This window comes from Montipora capricornis, chromosome 4 (assembly GCF_036669925.1).
Source record: "Montipora capricornis isolate CH-2021 chromosome 4, ASM3666992v2, whole genome shotgun sequence".
In the NCBI taxonomy this organism is placed as follows: domain Eukaryota; kingdom Metazoa; phylum Cnidaria; class Anthozoa; order Scleractinia; family Acroporidae; genus Montipora; species Montipora capricornis.
In genome coordinates this window covers 34,383,435-34,395,934 of record NC_090886.1, presented here as the reverse complement: position 1 = coordinate 34,395,934, position 12,500 = coordinate 34,383,435, and the positions used below count along the sequence as shown (strand labels likewise).

The 12,500-nt window shown below is 38.9% G+C and overlaps 2 protein-coding genes across 2 annotated transcripts in view; one reads left to right on the top strand and one right to left on the bottom strand.

The window, feature by feature from the left end:
- LOC138045995 (leucine-rich repeat and WD repeat-containing protein 1-like) overlaps nucleotides 1–12,500 on the bottom strand; it is a 48,318-nt gene that overhangs the window by 15,867 nt on the left and 19,951 nt on the right. The window contains exon 11 of the mRNA XM_068892676.1: nucleotides 9,826–9,978. Coding sequence (XP_068748777.1) covers nucleotides 9,826–9,978 — 153 coding nt within the window. The remainder of the gene's footprint in view (nucleotides 1–9,825; nucleotides 9,979–12,500) is intronic.
- LOC138044643 (neuropeptide FF receptor 2-like) lies at nucleotides 3,666–5,567 on the top strand. Its single transcript, XM_068891105.1, has one exon. The coding sequence runs from the start codon at nucleotides 3,751–3,753 to the stop codon at nucleotides 4,852–4,854; it is 1,104 nt and encodes a 367-aa protein (XP_068747206.1). The 5' UTR covers nucleotides 3,666–3,750; the 3' UTR covers nucleotides 4,855–5,567.

Sequence of the window (12,500 nt, the reverse complement as noted above, 5' to 3'; positions counted from 1 at the left end):
AGGTTTGCACACGTAACTGCGAAAACTGCAAATCTTGCGAATTATCGCAAACAAACAAAAAAAAAAAAAAAAAAAAAAACCGCGCACCGGTGGCTCAGTTGGTTGTGCATCGGGCTGTCACGCGGGAGGTCGAGAGTTCGACTCCGGCCGAACCAATCAACAGGGTCTTAAAATAACGCAAATAATCGCAAAAAACGCACAAAAACCGAAATGATAGAGAAGACAAGACCTCGACAAGACCCGCGATTTTAGCAATTTTAGCGAAAATCGCAAAAATCGTAAAAAGTGAAAAGACAGAAAAGACGAGTCCACGAGGAGACTCGCGATTTTTGCGCTTTTAACGATTCTTGAGAAAAATCGAAAAGATCGTAACAGCATGCGAACTTCATTCCGGAACAAAATATTGTGGTGTCATGTTTGAGTGAATGTAATGTGAAAAGTGCGTAGTGTTAAATCTGGTTAAATTGCATCTGTTATGAAGATTCTTCTTCAGTAAATTATAATCATGTTTGGTAATCTCTATTTAAAAAAATAAAAAAGAGGAGAATGAACTTATGTGATATTGTTTATTTTAGGCAGTAGTTTGTAGGCAGTTGCTGGGCAGAGTTAGAATGTACATATCATGGTTATGCATTTGTCAAACCCGATAAGTCTCGTTGTTATGAGTAACAGGAACTCGCTGCAAGCTCATCATTGACAGCTCTATTGTGACTCCATACAATATGCGCAAACATCACGAAAATCTGGATTCTTGTGGGAGCTTTTTCAAGCTGATCTCTTTACAGTTCTATTGTGCTTATTAGAGAGGAAAAAGAAATTTCCCAATTTTCGATTCGCTGCAAAAATGTTCAATTAAGAGCCAACTGGATTCCGCAATGCTGGCAGATGAAAGCAATGCAATGAGTAGTTGCGAAAGAAGCCTGAAAAGAAAATTCATTCCAGCTGCTTTAGTTTCTCGCAGCTGCAATGATCAATTTCGCTTAGAGTTATGGAAACAGCAACATGAAAATATAGTTCACCATACGCTAATTTCGTGTTGTTTCACGCGGGTCCAAGAATTTAATTGTATCGAGGAATAAAAGGGTGTCCATCAATTAACCCTTTCACCGCCATAAATGCCAATTTACACTTATAGATTTTACTTTGTCTAACGCCAGACGACCCCTTGGCGGTGAAAGGGTTAAAGTCCTCAACCAAATTTAAATGCGTGGTACTTGCAACCCATTTATACACTTACGCAGATATTGTTGATTTTGATAAAACATTTTATTTTTTCTTATATATTTAATAAAAAAGTCGTATTTATCGCGTTTCGAGTTGCAAAATAATCATACAACCCCGCATTTTTAATAAATTCACAAGGCTCTGGCTGACACAGACAGCATTTTTATTAGTCAATTAGTGATGTTTGAAAGTAAAAAAAAACCTGGGGAATTTAGTTTTATGCAGTAGTTTGTAGGCAGTTGCTTACAGAACGAGCAGAGTTAGAATGTACATATCATGGTTATGCATTTGTCAAGCCCGATAAGTCTCGTTGTTACGAGTAACAGGAACTCGCTGCAAGCTCATCATTGACAGCTCTATTATGACTATTATGCGCCAAAATCACGAAAATCTGGATTCTTGTGGGAGCTTTTTCAAGCTTATCCCTTTACACTTCTATTGTGACTTATTAGAGGGCGGGAAGAAATTTCCCAATTTTCGATTCGCAGCAAAAAAGTGCGTAAATTAACATCTGTGTAACTTTGTAGCCTCTTGCTTTTGAACGAATCCAGTAAAGAAGTACATGCATTGGCTATGCATTATATAGTTAAATGCGATATGTTAGCGATTTTCGGAAATTGTGCAAAAATTGCCAAAATCGTGATTCTTGACGGGGACTTGTTTTCTCTATCTTTTCGGCCTTTACGAATTTGGCGATTTTACGGTAAATTCGCAATTTTCGCAAAAATCGCGAGTCCTAGTTGGGGACTTATCTTCCTCTTTTCAGCTTTTAAGATTTTTGCGATTTTTCACAAAAATCGCCAGTCCTGGTTGACGAGTATAGCTCCATCTTGCTCGCTCGGGTAGCCAATCAAAGAGCGGGATTTGGTTTAACTTGCCCGCTCACGGAGCTAGCCATATAATATAAGTCCATTAGCGATCTCAGGCTAAGCCAACCTAACCCATGACAGAAATAAGTCAATTTGATACCAGTAAATAACCAGAATATCGCCATCCGGAGGCAAATTTACCTGCCAATTTCGGCCATGAGATTGTGCTTCCATTCTACAACCTTTTTTTAAGAACTAAAGACTGCTAGGATCTGCTAGCATTTGTTGATTCCTTTCGTTTGATCTGTGTAATTTAATAAATTAGGTTGACCACACAATCTGTCATCTGTCATCAAAATCAGCAGGATGCTGAATCCGTTAACGATTTTTGGAAGCGTGTGGCGACGTAAATGTTCAATTAAAAGCCAACTGGATTCCGCAATGCTGGCAGATGAAAGAAGCCTGAAAAGAAAATTCATTCCAGCTGCTTTAGTTTCTCGCAGCTGCAATGATCAATTTCGCTTAGAGTTATGGAAACAGCAACATGAAAATATAGTTCACCAAACGCTAATTTCGTGTTGTTTCACGCGGGTCCAGAGAACTTAATTGTATCGAGGGATAAAAGCAGATATTGTTGCTTTTGATGAAACATTTAAATTTTTCTTATATATTTAATTAAGCTTACGCGAACGGTCGAGACGTCCGATTTCAATTGAAACGTTTTTGAAAAAGTCGTATTTATCGCGTTTCGAGTTGCAAAATAATCACACAGCCCCGCATTTGTAATAAATTCACTCTGGCTGACACCGACAGCATTTTTACTAGTCCATTACTGATCTTTGAAAGAAAAAAAAAACTGGGGGATTTAGCTTTTTAAGAAATGAATGAAACAATGAAACAATGAATGAAGTCGATAATTAACCTTTCATCAGTGCAAACCAACAAGGAGAGATAGTCTCAACGAGATATATCCCAAAAGCCAGACCAGCTGGCGCGGACGGAATAAGTGTCTATACTTGTTCTATTTGGTGTATTTGTGCTGCGAAAACGGAGTGCAGACGGTATCTCTTTCTACCGAGGAGACGAAGATAGGCATAAGTCACAGAGCTCCTGCTGAACACGAAGCTATGCGACTTCCTGTAGGTTACTCTGGGGTCTTATTAACTGTTATGTTCCTCAAGATTGCCTTTTCATCAACGGGATCGTTTGAATTCGGCAGTTTTCAGTAACACTGAGCTGCAGTTACCAACCTTATTCGCTCGGCTGAATAAACATATATAAAGCAAGTTTGCAATGTTGCAGCGACTAAATAAATAAGAAGACATCTAATAACCAGTAGATAAAATTCGCAGCAAAAACGATCAATTAATCGATGCGAATACAAGTAGTGGGAGGTGCGTTGAATAAAGTTTTACTGATAAAACCCGGGTTGCGACCAGCTGGATAAAATTGAAGAAGATAATGTCAGAATCAGAATTGCACTGTTGCTTCGTCGAGGGAGTTTGAGACGTTAATATCCTAAAACCTAAGGACCTCTTCTACATCTTAGAGTGCCTTCAATATTGGATTCTAGAGACAAAAAAAAACGTTTCGCTCAAAATGACCGAGGTAATTTGCATGATAAAGTGAAGTTGTTGACCGTGTGGTGAAGTTTCTTGTCATGATGAGTTGCTCGAGTGTACGGTGAGGAAAAAGGCGACTTCAAAAAAGCAGAATAATGGCATTAAATTCCTCCTCTAATGCCACCTTAGTTACCACGGAAAATTTCACTTCTGCTGAAACGGAACGATGTCCTTCTCTCACAGAAGACAAACTTGAAGTTAAGATCATCAAGATCTTGGCCTACAGTATAGTTTTGATCGTTTCTGTCTTTGGAAACTCTGTCATCATTGCAACTGTGATCAAGAACCGACGGATGCAGACAACTGTAAACTATCTCATTGCAAATATGGCGGCATCTGATTTATTTATTTCAGTGTTTGCGGTGCCGATGAAAATCTCCGAAATCGTAGAGGGTCCTCGAAGATGGCTGATCGAAGGATCTTTGGGATTAATTTTTTGTCAGCTGATCTATTTTTTCCAAGACATTTCATTGGTTGTTTCGATCCAGAGCTTGGTCGTCATTGCTGTCGACAGATATCGCGCAATTGTTTTTCCATATCGCCCCGCCATAATAACTCCAAAACGATGTAAAATTGTTATCGCACTGGTATGGGTGGCGTCGATGAGTTTACACAGCATCTATTTCTTTATTATTCGTCTTACTTCCAACAATAACACAACATATTGCATTTTCAGCTGGGAGCCAAAAATGTTCTCTGATCCTAAAAAAGCCGAAGAAGATTATGCTGTAGCTGTCTTGGTTCTTGCGGTGATCGCTCCATTTTTAACTTTAGCACTATTGTACACTCGAATTATACGGAGTTTGAGAATTCAAGGACTCACAATTTATAGTAAATCAACAGTTCAACTCAGAATTTACAAAGAAAACGTAAAAGTCATAGCAAACATCTGCACTATAGTTATTGTATTTGCACTTTGTGTTCTGCCACTGTTCGTGTACGGAATGTTGTTTTACTTTGTGTGGAAATGGGAAATGCCGTGTAACATGAATCAATTGGGATTCGCTGTGCATTTTGTTTTATTTTCAAATGCTGCCATAACTCCCCTCATTTACTTCGTATTTAATGATAAATATCGCCGAGGATTGCAACAGGTTTTAAATCAGGTCCAGTTTTGCCGCAAAGACCGCGATGATAACATTGATGCCAATGAAATATGTTTAAACAATCGGAACGCCAATTCAGAGATGACGGCGTAAATATTCAGGTCCTGTTCATCATTTTATCATGGACATCATCTTAATTATCATTTTCATCGTTATTGTGGTCATCTTCGTCATCATCGTCATCGCTATCGATCGTCATCATCATCATCATCACTACACTTGCAGCAGACAAGTCGACTTTTGTCAAGGCTCGGGGAGTCGTTTTCCCCAGACAGCAAACTCGCGAAAATGGACTTTTGAGAAAGTCTACGTCATCACCGTCATTAGGCATGTCCCGATTGTGCTGGGCATTTTTTTGAGCACTTTTTCGAATTTGGAGCACCACTTTACCTTTCTAGCACTGTTGAGAACTTTCCTGAGCACTTGATTTTTGGGCAAAACTTGAGCAATTTTTTTCGCATTTGGAATTGGGCAACATTTAAGCACTTTTTGCAATTTTCCGCATGCCACTTGTTTAGAGCAATATTTTGTCTTTGAAACGTTTTCAGTGAGCCAAGTCATTTTGAATGATTGCACCTTGTCGCCTGACTGTCGTCATGCAAATGCACGAGCAAGTATCGCTGTTTAGTCCAGCTGCTGACCACAACTTTTTTTGTGATTGTGATTTAAGGTAGGCAGACATGAGGGGTCATGTTGCAACGACATGTTCCTGCGACAAAAAGGTGTGTAGAACAGTACACACTGAGGCAACATGCATTAGGGTCGTGTAGCGGGGAGACATGTAGCAGGGACAACATCGCAACATGTGCACACACATGAAAATGTTGCGGGTACATATTTCAGGGATATGTTGCAGCACCGTGTCCCATAAACTTCATGGGACACGTAGCGGGGACATAATCACCCCCAAATTGGTGTTGCACAATTATAAAAGTAGTTCACACGTGGGACATATCGCTGCAACATATCCGTGAAACATGTACCCGCAACATTTTCATGTGTGTGCACATGTTGTGATTTTGTCTCTGCTAAATGTCCCCGCTACACGTAACTACTACATGTCGCCTCAGTGTGTGCTGCACAAGTTTTTTTGTCGCTGCAATATGTCCCTGCAACGTGACTGGAATTTAAAGGAACAAAACGGTAAGATTATTTCAATAGCCTACTTGAGATCGTATAAGGCAGACGAAAGTAACGAGACCGGCTACCCAACTGTCGCATCTACGTTCTACAGTTTATGTTTTCTAGAAAGTTCCAAACCCATATTCTGCATCGCGAGTAAAAACTTCTAGAATTATGCAACTTTGAAGCATGTAATTATTCAAGTTTTCCTGATAACATTAAAATTTAAACGTGTACTTTCTTTTTTTCCAGTCTTGGCTTTTAAGAGTAACATTAGTACAAGTTCAGATGTTTTTAAATCGTTTTGTGTCCTAAGCAGAAAACACCTCCTGCAAGGTTCTCAGAAATGTTTTACCTGTGCGTCGCGAAAGCAAAATTCTCATTTAACCTCTGAATGCATTTGAGTTACAATTTAATTCATATAATTGAACAACTAATGTTGTTCTTCCAAAAAAAACCGATCCCGTCTTGTCCGAGGAATAAAATTCGCTTACTTATTGCTTTTCATGCAAGGTCTGCTCTAGATTTAAGTCGGAAACAAGCCCTAAGATCTCGATCGTTCGTCTGTAACTATAAGAAGAAAGAAAGTTCTTAGGGAACCAAAAAGTTTAAATTTCCTTTAACTAAAAGTTATAGAGTCATTTTAAAAAAGGCTTTGCTGCAGACCCTTCCAACATATAAAATTACGGACTTGATCATGTCTTAAACTAAATGTTTAGTTAAACGTGGTTTAGATTATTCGTTTGTAATGGCACGCACACCGACCCAAAATGGACTAACTGCTGATCGACCTTAGAACCAACAAAGCGCAAACAAGAGGTGGGGCCGAAGAAACGCTTGTGCAACTAAACAAGGGGGAGAAGCCGAAATGTCTGAGAAAGGCTGAAAGAACGTGCAAGAAAGGACAAGGAAGCCGATTTAGATCTTCAGTTGTAGGGCACACAAAGAGAACTTTAATACAGTAATCCTGTTCATGCATAGGGAGCCAATGGCTAACTCGTCATTGGATAGGTGTCAATTTGATAGCCCTGCAAAGCTGATGATGCTGTTTTCAGGAGATAATAGATGTGGGTGGTGTATCAAAGTGAATTTAATATTGTAACTAAGTAAGTTTAATGTGCATAAATTAAAGTACACTTAGAGTTTTTCTCCAGTCATGTATTTCACATTTTCATTATACGATACATTCATTGTAGTATCTTTTGCGAAATAACAGTAGACTCGCAGTCTTCTATTTCACTAAATTTATCATTTGGGCATGTGATATACTTATCAACAAAATTAACAATGTTATCATTTTTTCGCACTGGGGTGCATCCTTAAAACAGAGCTATAATGCATGAATGTGAGATCTTCTTTGCGGGAATTCAACTCAAGAAAAAGTTGACTATTTTCTCAATAGGCATTGCATCACTCTTCAAAATATTATCATGAACAAACAGAACTAGACCTTCTTCTGGGGCAACACTTAAAATAACATCACCACGTTCAGTCATGTCAGGTATCAGGTTCTTGTAATAAGGTGTGTCCATTTCCCCGATGGTCCTTCCTCTATTTCACATCAATCATCCACATCATCATCATTTGTATCATTACTGTTTTCAGCACTGGCATTTGCTGTCTGTTCTTTATTCGCAACAAGCAAATTGTTTAAAGATTCTCTGACAGGTTGGCAGACTTTGAAGAATTCTGACCATTCTCCATTTTGTTGAATTTCTATGAATTCGTTTTGGAATAATTCACTTGTTTTGATTACATAATTGATGGGAAACAGCTGAAAAAAAAAACAGCTCTGCCACAAATATCAAAATAATGGTCTCATTCCGTGTTGAGCTAATCTTCATAATAATAATAATCATAGTGATGTATGTACAAGGGCTCATATCTCAACACCTCTTTAAGGGACCTGGGCTTAATTCGAAATCATCGGACATCAATATCTTCCCAACAGAAGCAGATAACCCTTGTGCTTCGTTAATTTATGCTGAGCTTATCATAATTTGAACATAACAAACACACAACTGGTGATTCTTATGCTTAAAACTTCTGATTCGAGAAAACCACACCCGTATCACACATACGAATGTTTCACTCAAGTTTGACGGTAGTTTGTGATTTAACACGGCCCTGGTTACTTGCATAATACATTTCTTTGATGATCAAAGAAATATAAACTTCGATTAAATGCATACAGATCTTTAAAGCGAAAGTACGGCCTAGAAAAAGTTTCTCTGAATCGAAAGTTCTTTACCTGTATTGTCATACTTGACCAATCATTTGGGCGTAATGTGTTTAAATAGCCAACAATAACGCTTCAAAAATTGGCAATTTTAAATTGAAATCCGCCATCTTTGTTTTTGTGTACGCAAACGAGGCTATGACGTAGAAATAATTAAGGATTTCTCCGGATGACTGGAAGTACTTGATGTAAACAAGGAAAACGCAGGCGAGGAGAGTGATACTTCGTAGACTTGAATCTTAATCCAGAGGGTAAATTGTATTGATATTGCCTCCACAATCAGAACAGATTTACCTCGTGGTCGTTAAACAGGGTTTTATATATGAGTTATATGCAGGAGTTTTACGAAGCGAAAGAGAGCTTGCAGTGCTATCCCGCGCTCATTGCTGTGAAGTAAACGCCTGGAAATCAAGTTTAATCTTTCTAAGGTGGCTTTCTACGAGATCCCTGTTACAACTTCAAAACAAACAATCGATTTATAGCGGAGCTCCGCGCGCGCCGAAGGCTCCGCTATAACAGAGAGTTCAACAACAATAAGCTTTTAATGGCGAGCAAATGCTCTCTTTTAGTTTACATACGGGAAATCTGTGACTGATGGAATGCGCCACGCAACATGTCACATCCCCCCCCCCCCCCCTCCCGTAAGAAATAGTTAAACAAAGGAAAAACTGGACCGTTAAACACCCACGAAACCTTGTAAGGCTTGGATCATGCGTTTCTGGAATATTTTTGAGCTTACAGAAAGTCCAAAGGGTAGGCGTGTCCATTGATGTCTCCAGAAAGGGGTGGGAAATGTGGTAAGCGGGCTAGACTATTCTTCCAAGATACAATGCCAATATCCATGACTAAGGTCAACTTTGCTGAAGATCTTGGAATAGCAAGGTCGGGAAGGATGTCGTCAAGGACTTGTAATTGGTAGTGTTCCCGCTTTAACGCAAGGTTTAAAGAACGAGGGTTTATGTAGATCCGAAGGCTTCCATCCTTCTCAGTAGCAATCGCCATCTGATTTACCCAGTCAGTGGGTTCATCTACTGAAGTGAGGACTCCAATATTGACCAGCCTGTCGAGTTCTAGTTTCATCGGTTCTTTTTACTCAATGGGCAGTTGCTTTGGAAGGCGAAGTGCTGGTTCCGCATCAGGCTTCAGTCGCGCAGAATTACGTAAGGTGCCAATGTCCCCTTTGAGAATGTTAGGGAATTCTTCTAGGACATCAATGCTATCTATAACGATCTGGTTGGGCACTTATCTCCTCTTTTCAGCTTTTACGATTTTTGCCATTTTTCGCAAAATTTGAAATTTTTGCAAAAATTCGCGAGTCCTGGTTGGGGACTCGTCGTCTTTTCAGCTTTTACGATTTTTGCGAAAAATTGCAATTTTTGCAGCTGCGTGCGAACCTGGACATAAGTGACATAAATTATGCTGTGCTTAACTTGAAAACAATTTGCAAAATAACATTACTATTTACAAGGCTACAATTATTCAAAAGATAACTACAGTTCAGTGGTAACCCATTCACAGTGCTAATCAGATGGGCATTGGTTGAACAATTCTTAGGATCAGTCTAATGTCAATCTAAGTATTACTTTGTCTTTGATAAATTCATTATTTACACCAATTACTGAGAAGATGGCAAACCATATATATACTGTACTACCAATGTTTGGTATAAAATTTACAATATTATCATTACTATACACACTGACCTTGTTTTATCTTTTTTATCTTCATTGTCGCCCGAATTATCGTAAAGTTTCCACATGTAACAACCATCATCACAGCCTCCAACGACCACCTTGCCATGGGGAGGTATGGAAAACAACCTCACAATCGAACGAGACTTCAAGGTCAATAGAAGTCTGCGAAAAATAGGAAAGGAACTTTATTTAAGTGTCTAGTCGTTCGAGCGCTGGAGAAATGGGGACACTGTAATCTGAAATTTGACAATTAACACAAATCAAGTCAAATGTTGGTTTTTTGAGGAGAGGGGAAACCGGAGTACCCAGAGAAACACCTCTCGGTGCTGAGAAGAGCTGGTCAGTTGCCAGTTTGCACAAGAACTGCAACATTCATTTTCTTTAACAAAATTTTCATGTTGAAACATGCGTCACCACCCTGCCAGCAGAGCCTTTCTTAACTCGACGAGAAAGAAAGGACTCCGCAGAAATCGTGTCAAGTCTTTATTGAGTATGCGCAAGCCGTTGCTTGGAGACAGTTTCAAACCCTGGCCAAGTCTCGATCTCACTCCTAGACGCCATATTGATTTTCCTACTGAAGGCTCGATTTTGACCTTTGCCTTGTCAAAAATATGATGCGCGCGCTGCCTAAACCGGTTTGACCGGAGTGACTAGCCCAGAAAATTGGGCCGCGGCGACTTAAGGTGGCTTACTACACTTTTAATGGATTATAACAGCCAAACTTCTAACTCTTTTGAATAATGTCCCAAGATGTTTTTTATTCTCTTTTTACTGTTTGCTTAAGTCTTTTGCCATTCCATGTGAAAATTGAACAATTAAACGTAAACAAATGGCCAAAATGAACGACCGAGTACGTAAGGAGAGACTGGGCGCTAGTAGTTTAAAACACGTTGCTCTCAAAATCTACCCCTATGACACCCCCCCCCCCCCTCAAAATTTCAGGAATAAGAAATTGGCTCTGATTCAGCAGAGGGAGGTCATACGGGTAGATTTTGAGAAAAACGTGATTTAAACTACTAGCGCCCAGTCTCTCCTTAGGTACTCGGTCGTTCATTTTGGCCACTTGTTTACGTTTAATTGTTCAATTTTCACATAGAATGGCAAAAGACTTAAGCAAACAGTAAATAGAGAATGAAAACATCTTGGGACATTATTCAAAAGAGTTAGAAGTTGGGCTGTTATAATCCATTAAAACTGTAGTAAGCCACCTTAAAAGACTTGACACGATTTTGACACCCGCAGACCTAGGAAACACAGAATTACAATTAAAAAAAACACAGACCTATAATATAACGGTTAGGTGTTAGTAATATTATTTCGTAACTTTTAATTAAACAGTACTTTACAAAGTTATATTTAAGCCATAAAAAAAATAAGGCAAGCTAGTGGACCTATAAGGAATCAAACTTCCTTCAGCAAAGTAAACAAAGAAGTACTATAGAGCGGTTTTTAATTGAGTGCCGAAAGCAATTAGGGAATTACCTTGGTTTTCCATTACTTCACTCAGTGATTGGTTCAAAGTTCCCGAGCCATTTTTTTCAACCAATCAGAGGTGAAACCAAAACCAATCGTTCCTCGCGCGTGCACATTTTCCCGCGCTTGATGTCGGCTACGTGTAATTACTTCTCGTTTTGATTGGTTTGCTGGATTGTCTCCGTCATTTTTGATTGGCGAAAGTAATTACTTTGGTTTTGGTTTTACGACACTCGATTGAAACTCGCTCTATTTGCATCAGGCAGAATTGCATCATGAGCAGATTTCCTTACTTCAATGGCAAATATTTACAAATACCCGATAAAGTGAGGGCCAACCTAAAGGAAGCACACAAAACACTTATAATGAGAAAGAACTTGGTCATTCATGTTAACTGTTTATAAACGTACAAATCGCGTCACATGGCGTCTCATGTGCAAAAAACCTTAGTAAACTAGAGGAACTTCGTTTATAACTAACAGCGAACTGGACAACACTAAGCAGTTTTAGTAAAGTGAAATGAAAGCTCGCTTACGGCTTGGTTAGGTTTATATCATTAAGCATTTTCAAGCCATTAGTACCCATAACTGGTTCAGTCATTACAGCCGTGTTACAGAGTTGTATTTTAGTTCGAAAAATTGAACGTCGTAGCAAGCGTGAGTATAGCGATTCTCAGTCTTTTGTTAGTACACCTAAACTGTAAAATAGCAGAAAACCAACCAGTCCGGAAAAATAGCAGCAAAGGGAGAAGTTGGTGTTTGTATAGAATAATGATCAAGTTCGAACTTTTATTGTATATTAATCGGCAAGAAATCGTTATTTAGTGCCACTGATGAGTAAATTAAATTTTCGTGTTTTACAGTGCCACTGAGTAAATAAAACTTTTGTCGAGCAATATTATTCCAATAACTTTCTAATGATTGTCATGATATTATCACCCTATACCCAAAATAAGAAAAGCAACGGTGCCCTCGCGTTTTGTAAAAGTTGAAATTCTGAGCGCGCCTTGAACTGCTAAAAAATAATTATTTTAATAGACTAAAAACAAACCGTTACTAGAGAGACCTAGAACACAGGGTTTGAGGCTCATCAGCATAAATCGCAGAGGCAAAAAGTCGTTATATTCATCATTGAACTGAATAGGTCAGAATTTAGAATTAACGAGTGATTGCGAAATAAGCAGTATTTTCTGGGTCTATGTTTTCTAGGTC